Source organism: Trichomycterus rosablanca, chromosome 19 (genome assembly GCF_030014385.1).
Source record: "Trichomycterus rosablanca isolate fTriRos1 chromosome 19, fTriRos1.hap1, whole genome shotgun sequence".
In the NCBI taxonomy this organism is placed as follows: Eukaryota; Metazoa; Chordata; class Actinopteri; order Siluriformes; family Trichomycteridae; genus Trichomycterus; species Trichomycterus rosablanca.
In genome coordinates, this window is record NC_086006.1 from 18,467,603 (window position 1) to 18,481,694 (window position 14,092).

At 41.9% G+C, this 14,092-nt stretch overlaps 1 protein-coding gene across 1 annotated transcript in view; it reads left to right on the top strand.

Moving 5' to 3' along the window:
- The first annotated feature begins 679 nt into the window (after positions 1-679).
- Positions 680-14,092, top strand: part of xkr7b (XK, Kell blood group complex subunit-related family, member 7b) — a 75,151-nt gene continuing 61,738 nt past the window's right edge. Inside the window, exon 1 of the mRNA XM_063016060.1 lies at positions 680-1,188. Within this exon, the coding sequence (XP_062872130.1) occupies positions 680-1,188 (509 nt within the window). The remainder of the gene's footprint in view (positions 1,189-14,092) is intronic.

Sequence of the window (14,092 nt, forward strand, 5' to 3'; positions counted from 1 at the left end):
CACCACAGACCATAACACACCTAACTATAACACCACTGACCATAACACACCTAACTATAACACCACTGACCATAACACACCTAACTATAACACCACAGACCATAACACATCTAACTATAACACCACTGACCATAACACACCTAACTATAACACCACTGACCATAACACATCTAACTATAACACCACTGACCATAAAACGTGTCCTAATCTTATAGTCACAGAAAAAGAAAAGCCACAGAAATAATAGGTCAAAATATAACAGATCTAAACGTTTTTCTCTGATAGTTCAAATCTCATTGGATGTGTGTTTGGCTCAAGAGATGAATGAATAAATGAATATGTGTTTAACTAAAAATGAAGGTGGATGGAGGAAGAAAAAGAGTGTATTTCCTTCATTTATTAAAGATAAATAAATAAATAAACAAAGCAAGAAGGTTTTTGTGTGTAAATCTATGTATATTTTGTACTGTTTGTACAGCCACCACGCGCTCACACAAGAACGCTTACACATTTACACATTTAGAGAGCGCGCGCGCTAGCGCTCTCGCGCTAACCCTAGTGCGCGCGCACACACACGCGTACTCTCACACACCCCTCTCCTCTCCTCTCCTTTCCTTTCCACTCCTCTCCTCCACTTCTCCCTTCTCCTTTTCTCTCCCTCCTGTTTCCTCAAACAAACATGGCCGCCAAGTCGGACGGAGGCGCGGCTGACTCTGCGGGTTCGGTGGGCTCGTCGGCGGGATGTACCCTCGGTAAGCAGCCGGGGGCGCGCGGTGAGACGGCGGAAGAGGAGCAGCCCTGTGTGCAGGGTGAGCAGCGGCGCGCGCTGCTGGACTGCTGCTGGGTGTTGTGCGCGCTCCTGGTGTTTTTCTGTGATGGTGCTACGGACGTGTGGCTGGCGGTTGATTACTACGCGCGCGGAGATTACTGGTGGTTCGCGCTGACGCTGGTGTTCACCGCGCTGCCCTCCGCCGTGGTGCAGGTGCTCAGTTTCCGCTGGGTGCTGTACGATTACACCGTGCTGGAGCAGCAGCAGCAGCAGGAGGATGAGGAGGAGCAGCAGCAAGGGGAGGATGAGAGGGTGCAAACAAGCGTGCGCTCGCAGAGCAGGACTCTCAGGTGCTGTCGAGCGTGCATGTGGATCTTCCAGTCCCTCGTGCACATCCTACAGCTGGGCCAGATGTGGAGGTAAGTGTGCATGGAGTCTGCAGGGTAGAGTCTGGAACCACGCACACATACCAAGTGGTGTGATTATAATATTTTGACAGGAGTGCTCTATTTTGTCACACAGGTCATTAATTACAGTAAATCCAGCATCACTCAAACTCAGACTCATTCCTATTGCCAAAGCTCATTAATAAAAATAACAATAAGAACAAAACAGTTACAATAGGTGCAAAAATATAAAATAGAATAAAATAATATAAACAGTGCAAATTATAACAATTAAAAAGGTGACATTTACAATATTGAGGTAGTGTAAAAACGTTTGTTGTGTGTGTGTATGAGACATGGTCACCCACTGTCCCTCACCTGGTGGCAGGGGGCGGCACTATGGCTAAGTGGGTAGCACTCTCGCCTCACAGCAAGAAGGTCCTGGGTTTACATTACATTTACATTTACTTCTTCTTTTCCTTGGCCTTTGTCCCCTTCCGTTGCGGGGTCGGCTCTCGGCGGATCACGATCCGCGCATCGATTTGGCACTTTTTTTACGCCGGATGCCCTTCCTGACACAACCCTCGCTATTTTTATCCGGGCTTGGGACCGGCACTACAATGCACTGGTTTGTGCATCTAGCGGCTGGGTATCTATAGGACAATTCAGTGTTTCCAATTAGCCTGGTGGCATGTTTTTGGACTGTGGGAGGACACCGGAGCACCCGGAGGAAACCCACGCGGACACGGGGAGATTATGCAAACTCCGCACAGAAAGGACCCAGGACCTTCTTGTTGTGAGGCGACAGTGCTACCCACTAAGCCACCGTGCCGCCCTATTACATTTACATTTACATTTTCTGCATTTAGCAGACGCTCTTATCCAGAGCGACTTACAGAAGTGCTTCCAAAGTAAACATTTCATTACTCTAGTTTAAGTAAACAACAGTCGAAGAACACAAATCTGCTGAAACCTGTAAGAAGCAAGTGGTTTTTTTTCTGGAAATGGAAAAATGTTAGTAAATAAGTACAAGTCAGCTTAAGTGCTTAGTAAAGGTTTTTAATCGTTTTTTAAAGACAGCAGGAGACTCAGATGTTCGGACAGACAGAGGAAGTTCGTTCTACCGCTTGGGTGCTAGAACAGAGAAGAGCCTTGATGCTTGTCTTCCTTGAGTCCTGGGTGGAGGATCAAGACGAGTGAGACTGGTGGCTGCGTGGTACAGAGCGGGGGTTGAGTAGACCGCGAAGGTAGCTTGGACCTGGTCCATTTTTGGCTTTGTAGGCGAGCATCAGTGTTTTAAACTGAATGCGTGCAGCTACAGGAAGCCAGTGAAGAGAACGCAGCAGTGGGGTGATGTGGCAGTGTTTATTTAGGTTGGTTAAAAACCAGGCGAGCAGCTGCATTTTGGATGAGCTGCAAGGGTTTGATAGTGGACATGGGAGCACCTGCCAGGAGGGAGATGCAGTAGTCCAACCTTGAGATTACAAGTGACTGGACCAGAATCTGAGTGGCTTCCATGGAGAGAGATGGTCGAATCTTCTTGATGTTGTAGAGGAGGAACCGGCACGATCTTGTCATGTTGGCTACGTGAGGAGAGAAGGTCAGCTGGTTATCCAGGATGACACCAAGAGACAGGAGTGCTCTATTTTGTCACACAGGTCATTAATTACAGTAAATCCAGCATCAATCAAACTCGAACTCAAAAGAAGCTTTACTGGCATGACAAAATAGGACATTCGTATTGCCAAAGCTCAGTTACAGAGAAATAATAAAAATAACAATAAGAACAAATATATACAAAACAGTTACAATAGGTGCTAAAATATAAAATAGAATAAAATAATATAAACAGTGCAAATAATAACAATTAAAAAGGTGACATTTACAACATTGAGGTAGTATAAAAACGTTTGTTGTGTGTGTGTGTGTGTGTGTGTATGAGACATGCTCACCCACTGTCCCTCACCTGGTGGCCTGGGTAGCACTCTCGCCTCACAGCACGAAGGTCCTGGGTTCGATCCCCAGGTGGGGCTGGCCGGGTCCTTTCTGTGTGGAGTTTGCACGTTCTCCCCATGTCTGCATGGGTTTCCTCCGGGTGCTCCCGTTTCCTTCCACAGTCCAAAGACATGCAAGAAGTAATGAACCTTGTGTAATGAGTAACAACCGTTCCTGTCATGAATGTAACCAAAAGTGTAAAACCTGACGTTAAAACCCTAATAAACAAACAGACCTGGTGGCAGGTGTGTGTATAGAGTGCTGCTAGTGTGCAGCTCTGTCTGTGCTCTCCCAGTAGGTAGGGCAGTTTGTCGGGGAAGACTTGGGACCGGATGTGGTGGTACTTGGTACACTGGGTGAGGAAGTGCAGCTCCGTCTCTACTGTACCGAGAGTGCAGTGCTGGCACAGCCTCTCCTCCCGGGGCAGCCAGGACAGGGTGTGTCGCCCCGTCTCCCCGGCCAGGTCGTGTGCGCTCATCACCAGGTCATCTTAATTGATCAGCCTAAATGATACAGTACTAACTTGGGTAATGGTAACACTTATTTAGGAGTCAAGTCAGTGGTGCATCAGGTGGGACATTTTGCAATTGTGGTTGTAGCCACTACCAATCACCACTTATTGCAAAATCATTCCCTATAACACGACTGACTGTAACACAACTATAAAACCCATAGCTTTTACACCATTTATAACACTACTGACCTTTACTTCCATACCTAATATCACTGACGGTATCACAATTAACTGTAACACTACTAATGACTGTTACACTAAAACTATAACACTGAGAATATAACCATGAACTATTAGACCACTGACAATACGACCACTAACTTTGACACTACTGACTTACACCATCAACTGCACTGACACCACTGACCTCTAGATTGCATGTATTTTTTGTTTGTTTTGCATTTTCATCTATATTCATCCCAGCTTCATCATTGCTAAGACACTATTGCAATTCTCTTGCCTCTTGTACCACTTTCACGCTGGCAGAGGAGCGCTGACACTATCGGGTAGAGAGGACCCACTGCTATTAGAACTTAAGAGCTTGAAATTTTAGCAGTGGTGGGATAGTGCATTACACTTGTCCCTTACATTCCTAACTGTAACACTGCTGAGCATAACACTGCCAACTTTAATACCACAGACCTTTACATTACTAACTATAACACTACTGACATAACATAATTAAAGATAGACAAAAATGAGTATAACACCACTAACACCTTTAACTGTAACACCAATGACATAACACACTTAACGACTACACTACCACAAACATAACGACTCTAACACCACTGACCATATCACCACTAACTATAACATCACTGACCATAACACCTCTAACTATAACAACACTGACCATAACACCTTTAACTATAACACCACTGACCACAACACCACTAACTGTAACACTACTGACCATAACACATCTAACTATAACACCACTGACCATAACACAACTAACTATAACACCACTGACCATAACACATCTAACTATAACACCACTGACCACAACACCTGTAACTGTAACACCACTGACCATAACACATCTAACTATAACACCACAGACCATAACACATCTAACTATAACACCACTGACCATAACATATCTAACCACAACACCACTAACTGTAACACCACTGACCATAACCTCTCTAACTATAACACCACTGACCACCACACCACTAACCATAACACCTCTAGCTATAACACCACTGACCATAACATATCTAACCACAACACCACTAACTGTATACCACTGACCATAACCTCTCTAACTATAACACCACTGACAGGGCTCTAGACTAACTTTTTGCACTGGTTGCACTGGTGCGCCTAACTTTTTTTCTTAGGTGCACCAGCACAAAAGTTAGGTGCACCCTAATTTTCGACCGCATCGCATTTAACACCGCAGTTTTACAGGTTCACTTTTTTTTCGCTGTCCATATAGGCAATATTGACTTGTAAATGATTAACTAACAATATGGTCAACATGGCCTCGTCTGATGATCTGTTTGCTGCTGCCTGCCGCTGAAAGGCAGTGGGGAGAGGGGACACTTGGGCAAGGGGACACTTGGGCAGTGCATTTATTGGGGCACGTAATGTGTTTTATAGATGCATTGTGCTTTTCAGCCTTTCAATTCGAAATGTATTAGAACCAGTCTCAAATACACTATTGCCGGCCATGGTCTTCCCATGGTCTTTACAGTTAATTATAGTATTATAGTCTAATTATAGTACACTATTATAAAAATTATAACAATAATAATAGAGTAAATGTGTGTATGTACAGTGTATCACAAAAGTGAGTACACCCCTCACATTTCTGCAGATATTTAAGTATATCTTTTCATGGGACAACACTGACAAAATGACACTTTGACACAATGAAAAGTAGTCTGTGTGCAGCTTATATAACAGTGTAAATTTATTCTTCCCTCAAAATAACTCAATATACAGCCATTAATGTCTAAACCACCGGCAACAAAAGTGAGTACACCCCTTAGTGAAAGTTCCTGAAGTGTCAATATTTTGTGTGGCCACCATTATTTCCCAGAACTGCCTTAACTCTCCTGGGCATGGAGTTTACCAGAGCTTCACAGGTTGCCACTGGAATGCTTTTCCACTCCTCCATGACGACATCACGGAGCTGGCGGATATTCGAGACTTTGCGCTCCTCCACCTTCCGCTTGAGGATGCCCCAAAGATGTTCTATTGGGTTTAGGTCTGGAGACATGCTTGGCCAGTCCATCACCTTTACCCTCAGCCTCTTCAATAAAGCAGTGGTCGTCTTAGAGGTGTGTTTGGGGTCATTATCATGCTGGAACACTGCCCTGCGACCCAGTTTCCGGAGGGAGGGGATCATGCTCTGCTTCAGTATTTCACAGTACATATTGGAGTTCATGTGTCCCTCAATGAAATGTAACTCCCCAACACCTGCTGCACATGCAGCCCCAGACCATGGCATTCCCACCACCATGCTTGACTGTAGGCATGACACACTTATCTTTGTACTCCTCACCTGATTGCCGCCACACATGCTTGAGACCATCTGAACCAAATAAATGAATCTTGGTCTCATCAGACCATAGGACATGGTTCCAGTAATCCATGTCCTTTGTTGACATGTCTTCAGCAAACTGTTTGCGGGCTTTCTTGTGTAGAGACTTCAGAAGAGGCTTCCTTCTGGGGTGAAAGCCATGCAGACTAATTTGATGTAGTGTGCGGCGTATGGTCTGAGCACTGACAGGCTGACCCCCCACCTTTTCAATCTCTGCAGCAATGCTGACAGCACTCCTGCGCCTATCTTTCAAAGACAGCAGTTGGATGTGACGCTGAGCACGTGCACTCAGCTTCTTTGGACGACCAACGCGAGGTCTGTTCTGAGTGGACCCTGCTCTTTTAAAACGCTGGATGATCTTGGCCACTGTGCTGCAGCTCAGTTTCAGGGTGTTGGCAATCTTCTTGTAGCCTTGGCCATCTTCATGTAGCGCAACAATTCGTCTTTTAAGATCCTCAGAGAGTTCTTTGCCATGAGGTGCCATGTTGGAACTTTCAGTGACCAGTATGAGAGAGTGTGAGAGCTGTACTACTAAATTGAACACACCTGCTCCCTATGCACACCTGAGACCTAGTAACACTAACAAATCACATGACATTTTGGAGGGAAAATGACAAGCAGTGCTCAATTTGGACATTTAGGGGTGTAGTCTCTTAGGGGTGTACTCACTTTTGTTGCCGGTGGTTTAGACATTAATGGCTGTATATTGAGTTATTTTGAGGGAAGAATAAATTTACACTGTTATATAAGCTGCACACAGACTACTTTTCATTGTGTCAAAGTGTCATTTTGTCAGTGTTGTTCCATGAAAAGATATACTTAAATATCTGCAGAAATGTGAGGGGTGTACTCACTTTTGTGATACACTGTATGTGTGTCTATCTATTTATATGTGTGTGTATATTTAAAATTATATGTATATATATATTTGTGTGTGTGTGGGGGGGCTCTAGAGTGTTAGAGTGTAATCTTAAATACAGTGCATTATATTATCGGCTTTACTGGATCTTTTACACAGATTCCCAAAATCACTTGCGGTGCACTTACTGCGGTACACTTATTCTAATATTTCACTGTCTTTTAGTTATTTTTATATTTTACTTAACGAAAATATTGTGGTGTTTTTACTTTCGCTATCGCCGCACTTTACCGCTAGCATTAGCCTATTGCTACTAGAGGGTCGGCTCACCACTGTCCGGGATGTTACAGGTCTCTTGCTGTGTGGTGATGGAGGTGTGGGAATAAAAGGTACAAGGTAGACTTCACTGTCTAGCTCCAGAAACCGAACTTTAATGCTGGGACTGTCCGGCGAGTCTCATATACAAAACTAAACCAACTGAACGTCGAAACGCACATGTATAAACCTGGTGCTGCATTCTGATTGGCTGAGCTGAATGTCGCTCACATATCGCCGCTACAATATTGTCCCGCCCTTCACTGTCTCTGATTGGTTTAGACCATGATTTGGGCCTGATGTGTGTCTGTTGTACCACAGGGAGACTTTCAGAGTAGCGGAGACTTTTTTCCCCTTGAACAGCTGGTCGTACCGGTGCGACCTCAGATTTTTTTTAGTCGCACCATTGAGAAATTAGGTCGCATGTGCGACCAAATTGGTCGCACTCTAGAGCCCTGACTGACCACCACACCACTAACCATAACACATCTAACTATAACACCACTGACCATAACACCTGTAACTATAACACCACTGAACACCACACCACTGACCATAACATAACATCACTGACCACAACACCACTAACCATAACCCCTCTAACTATAACACCACTGACCATAACATCTCTAACTATAACACCACTGACCATAACACATCTAACTATAACACCACCGACCATAACATCTCTAACTATAACACCACTGACCATAACACATCTAACTATAACACCACTGACCATAACATCTCTAACTATAACACCACTGACCATAACACATCTAACTATAACACCACCGACCATAACATCTCTAACTATAACACCACTGACCACCACACCACTAACTGTAACACCACTGACCATAACACATCTAACTATAACACCACTGACCATAACACATCTAACTATAACACCACCGACCATAACATCTCTAACTATAACACCACTGACCATAACATCTCTAACTATAACACCACTGACCATAACATCTCTAACTATAACACCACTGACCATAACACATCTAACTATAACACCACCGACCATAACATCTCTAACTATAACACCACTGACCATAACATCTCTAACTATAACACCACTGACCATAACATCTCTAACTATAACACCACTGACCATAACATCTCTAACTATAACACCACTGACCATAACACCTTAATTTATCATCTACGTATTCCTAATATCCTAATTTCTATACATTTGTATTAAAACTTATTCAGTTACTGATATGGACCTTCTCTTCTGCACTCCCCTGATTAAGTGGAGCTGCGTGGCACCAACACCACCTGCTGTGCCTCCATGTCACCCAGTACTAAGCAGTAGGAGGTGTAATATTTTGACAGTGCTCTATTATCAGAGCTGCTAGATTTACATCAAAGCCACAACTCATTAATAACAGTCAGAATTAATGTAGCGTGACTCAGTTTTCTTAAGCAGTCAATGTACAGCTAAGGAGAAGGAAGAACTTACCAATACTATTAATTATTTCATGTGTCGTGATAGTACTGTTGTTTGGCATGGTGGCGTCGCCACTGGTTTTAACTGGGCGATGTCTTTCCTTAAGATTTTGCTAAGTGTCTACATACTTTTGACTGAAGACAGATGGAAGCAGTGAGCAGTATTCCTCATTCTGTGTTGGCTTGTTTGCTGTTTGGCCAGGCGGCATTGCCAGCCTAGAGGTGGTGCCAGGGGACAGAGTGAGAGGGCCATGTGCCACAGACCGGCGGGTATTAGATTATGCTGAAACAGATATTATTGACACAGGCTTGACACTAAGATGGGGTTTTGGTCGAATTTCTAAATGGAGAAAAATGCACACAGAATGATGATGGCACAGTGTAAATTCTGTACTGATTTGTCAACGTCTTCTTCTTCTTATTATTATTATTATTATTGTATGTTTTCTTTTCTATTTAAAGCATGGTTGACAGTAAGGGTGGGCGATATGGCCTTTAAATAATATCACGATATTTTGGGATATTTTTGCAATAATGATCATTTCTCGCGATATTTAAGAACACTTTTGTTTTGCAGACACTCAGGAAATCTAAAGTACAAATGTTACTAAATGTACATTAAATTAAGCATCACTTCCAGTAGGGCTGGGCGATATGGCTAAAAAAACTCATCTCTCCATATGCTTTTGAGAAGTAGTGATATACGATACGATATAATGTTAACTTAAAGTACAATGGCAGGCCACCGCCCGTATTTTACCTTATATTGTTTATAAGTTCTCTTAAAAACACAAAACACTGTAGTTCTGATCAATTCTATCTAATTACAGTGTTTATATTTTGTATTATTATAAGGCTGTATTTGTATTCATTTTGACGACATTTAACAGCTTTGTTTTACTTCAATTAAATAAGCATCAAAAAATCCTGAAAACGTTTAATATTTGATCATGCTTTGCCATCATTGCATAATGAAAGTGTGTCTGTCAATTATACAGCAACCAATTAAGAGAGAGCTTGAAATTCCGCCCAAAGTCTAAATTCAAAGCTCTGATTGGTTCATACATCTGAATCTCTTGAATTGAAGTTGTTTGCCCACAGAGTCAGCAACACGAATGAATCTTTACCACAGATAAGAGCACAGTTTTCGGATTCGATTCCAATGAATAATTCATCTGAAAAGAGTCGTTTCTGACTCATTGACTCAGTGATTCAGTTTCCATGCTCATATGTGAAGTAAAGCGTTCCATTTAACGCTTTTGTGTTTTAAACGTTCTCAGATGGTAACCTGTGTATTCTGTTCGTTCACTGACACAGTTTTTGGCCTCACATCATTCTCGGACTCGCGCAGTGACCGAAACTCCTCGTACTCACGCGGGTGCTTTTGCTTTAGGTGCTGAAATAAATGTGATGTTGCCACCTTTTGTCATCAGTATTTTTGCACGTTTTGCAAATTAGAGTCGTTTGTTTGGAGTCTGAGCTTCTGTATCCGAAAACCTTCCACACTAGTGATGTAGCTCCCCTTGTGGGGACTAGTTCATCCGCAGTGCTAACTCCGGTACTACTCTCTGCATTGGTTGCCATTATTTCACTGTTACGCGCTTGAGAGCGAGTGAAGCACGTTTGCTAACAATATCGCGATATGGCAAAAATCATATCGAGTTTACAACTATACCGGTATTATCGTGAACGATATTATATCGCCCACCCCTAGTTGACAGATTCATACTGGTACACTGACATGAAGAGAAAAGTGTCAAACAAATTACACTAGCCTACCACCTTTGAGATCCGGGTTGGAATTTCGATAGTGCTATCAGCCGGCTGGTCGAGTTTATAGAGCGTCTTGTGTATGCGTGTATGTGTATTTTTTGTGTTCATTTATTACTAAACATCCATTCCTGCATTTCAGGCCTGCAACACATTCCAAAAAAAGTTGGGACGGGGGCATGAAATGAAAAAACTAAATAATGATGCAATTTTAAACAGGTGATGTCAACAGGTGATTGTAATCATGGTTTGGTACAAAAACAGCATCCAGGAAAGTCTTTGATGAACAAAGGTTATGTTTTAGAATCTTAGAAATACATATGTAGGAACCAGCTGCCTAGTACCTTTCATTATCGTATAATTGAAATCACATTCATATACTTGGACACCTCAGCACCTATGTTTAGCCCCTGCTGGATTAGTACCTCCCTTTCATTAACAGTTTTAGAAGCACCTTGCTAAATAGTAAATAGCAGGCTGTAGCAGGATTACCTGTAAGAAATGCACTGCCGTCCGCCCCCAACTGATTTGCTGTCATCTCGCCGGGTCGTTATTCGCTAAGTATAGGGAGCCTGTAGCCATTGGATTCAATGGGTCAGCTTTCTCCTGGGAGAGTCGTTATCTCCCTCTCGTCTCCCCGTTTGTCTCCATTTCTTAAACTACCGCGATCCGGTTTGGAGTGTTTAAACCACTTAAAAGAAATTGTGCTATTTCAGTGTGCACGGGACAGTTTAAGCTGGACGGGGCAATAAATATAATTGGCATTAGGGCTGGGCGGTATAACCGAAAGTTTGTTACACTGTATATCACGGTATATTTTATTTTTTGTATGACTGGAAATTTTAATATGTCTGGGGCTGATTTCACTGTCATAAGTACATAAAATATAAAACATTTAATTTCACCATGTATATAATGAAGGTTTTGAGTACTATAAGGTTTGCTTGGCCCCACAAAATGATGCGTAAAACAGGTGCAATATATATGATGTTTATTCATTCATTCATTCATTCATTCATTTTCTTATCCGCTTATCCAATTAGGGTCACGGGTGTGGTGCTGGAGCCTATCCCAGCTTTTCAATGGGCGTAAGGCACACAGTAACATTCTGGATGGGACGCCAGTCCATCTCAGGGCAGACACACATACACACACCCATTCACTTATAGGGCAATTCAGTATCTCCAGTTAACCTGACTGCATGTTTTTGGACTGTGGGAGGAAACCGGAGCTCCCTGAGGAAACCCACTCAGAACATGCAAACTCCGCACAGAAAGGACCCGGACCGCCCCGCCTGGGGATCGAACCCAGGACCCGGGCCGGTATACCGAATGTACCGTCATACTGTTCAGCTCTAATTGGTGTGCTCAGTCTATGTACCTTGGAAATGTGAGGCTGAGGCTACAGGAAAATTTAAAAGATTCTCTCAAGAGGAAAGAGAATGAAAGTGGCTGGTAACTTTTTAAAAGGAGTTGGGCCCCTGAGCAAGGCCCTTAACCCTCAATTGCTCTATTTGTGTTTAGTCGTTTTGGATAAAATCGTCTGCTAAATGCCACAAGCGCTAAAAATAATAAAATATAAAATAATTATTAATAATTATAATCCTCATTATTGTTTTGACAGATTACTGTGAAAAGCAGATCTATTTTATCTAAATGCTTTATCATGGATCATTAAATTCTGACAAAAATTAAGGATTACACATCAGCTGCACTGCACTCAACAAAAATGTTCAGGTGATCTGTTTGTTTCAGCCAAGCTTAAAAAACAACACATTTCTGACAAAAATTTTTTCAATCCGATTACAAGCGTGAAGACGGCTTGGCCGGTCAGTGCTCATAGCAGGCTAGAGAGGATACTTATACTGTATATTATAGATTGATAATATATGATCTATATATTAATCACAACTTTCACAGCATTTTGTTGCACAATATTATGTTTAGTATATGGAGCGCTGTGCAGATTAAGTACAGCTCAGTAGCGTTAGCCGGTAGCTTTAGCATAACAGTGTTAACAGATGAGAGAGGTTTCCTTAATATGGTGAAAAAATAAACACACATAAAACAGATGGAAGATGAAGAGAGGGAGACCAAATATGCACCGGAAGAACCTGCCAAAGAAATGAGCCGTGTCGGCAGTTTAGAACAGACTAAAACACTATATACTGCATAGGGATGTCCCGATCACGTTTTTTTGTTCCCGATCCCGATCATTAATTTTGATCCCGATCCGATACCGAGTCTCAAACCGATACTTGTATTTTCTAGATATTGTCTAGATAAGAACTAGATAATACTGTTCACACAGTGCACACTTTAAGTACATTACAGTTATTTAAATTAATCCAATGTATATGTTTAACAACTGAATAGCTCTGCAGTGCTGTAGGAAAAAAATTGCCTGCATCCAAGCTATTGCTTAATGTTCTTTTATTTTTACAAAATAAAAGTAAACAAACTTAATGCAGCATTGTACGTAGTAGTAAAACTAAAACACTCAAAATGAAGTGAAGGTTCTTTTTGAGGAAAATCAGCATCTCTGCCGTGTTAGCGGACAGCCGGTTCCTCTTTTCATCACATAATAATAAACTCGCTGTATTCGACCGAGTGTTTATTTTTTAGGTGCCGTATCAAATTGGTAGTAATTGTAGATCGTTTGGTTAAATAATATCTGGTTTGTTTCTTATGAACCACCGTACTTGTATGCGTGTTGTAACTGTAACAAACTTTTCTGTGGTTGTATTGTGACAATGGATTAATGGACGTTTCTACGTGAAGTGAGTGTGTTTTGACCCTTTGGGGCTTCCATAGTGCATGCAATAGCGTGCTTGGCTAACGCGATGACTCTAGCTGTCTGCTATTCGGTACCGTAACAGAAGAAGTTAATAAAGTGTTATGCTCCCGACAATTTGTGAATATACACTTGATACTGAGATGTCGTTCAGTCTTGTAACACGTAAACTAGGGCTGCACGATATTGGAAAAAACTGACATTGCGATTTTTTTTCTTCCTGCGATATATATTGCGATATTAAAAAAAATATTAATAATATTAATAATGCATGTATCTTACTCTAAATAAGGTGAAAAAATGGTGGTGCCTACAAGTGATACAAGAGATTATGACAAGCTACATCTTTGTACTCGGTTAAAACTGAGCATTAAACTAAGAAAGCTTCAATATCACATGAAGGAATTAACAAAATTGACAAAATGGGTCATTTAATATTTTATTTTACAATCAAAACCTCTTCAAGTAGTAAACATTATTTTTTTAAAAACTATACAAACAAAAGAGCAGCTATACACCTGTTCGAAATCCGAGATGCCTTACTAAGCTCACTACTGAGGCATCCTAATATTTCAATGTTATTTTGACTCAAGAACGAGTGATCATCCGACGCATCCTTAGTGATGAAGGCAATCCCAGAATTAATTGCGGCATCTCTTCTCTC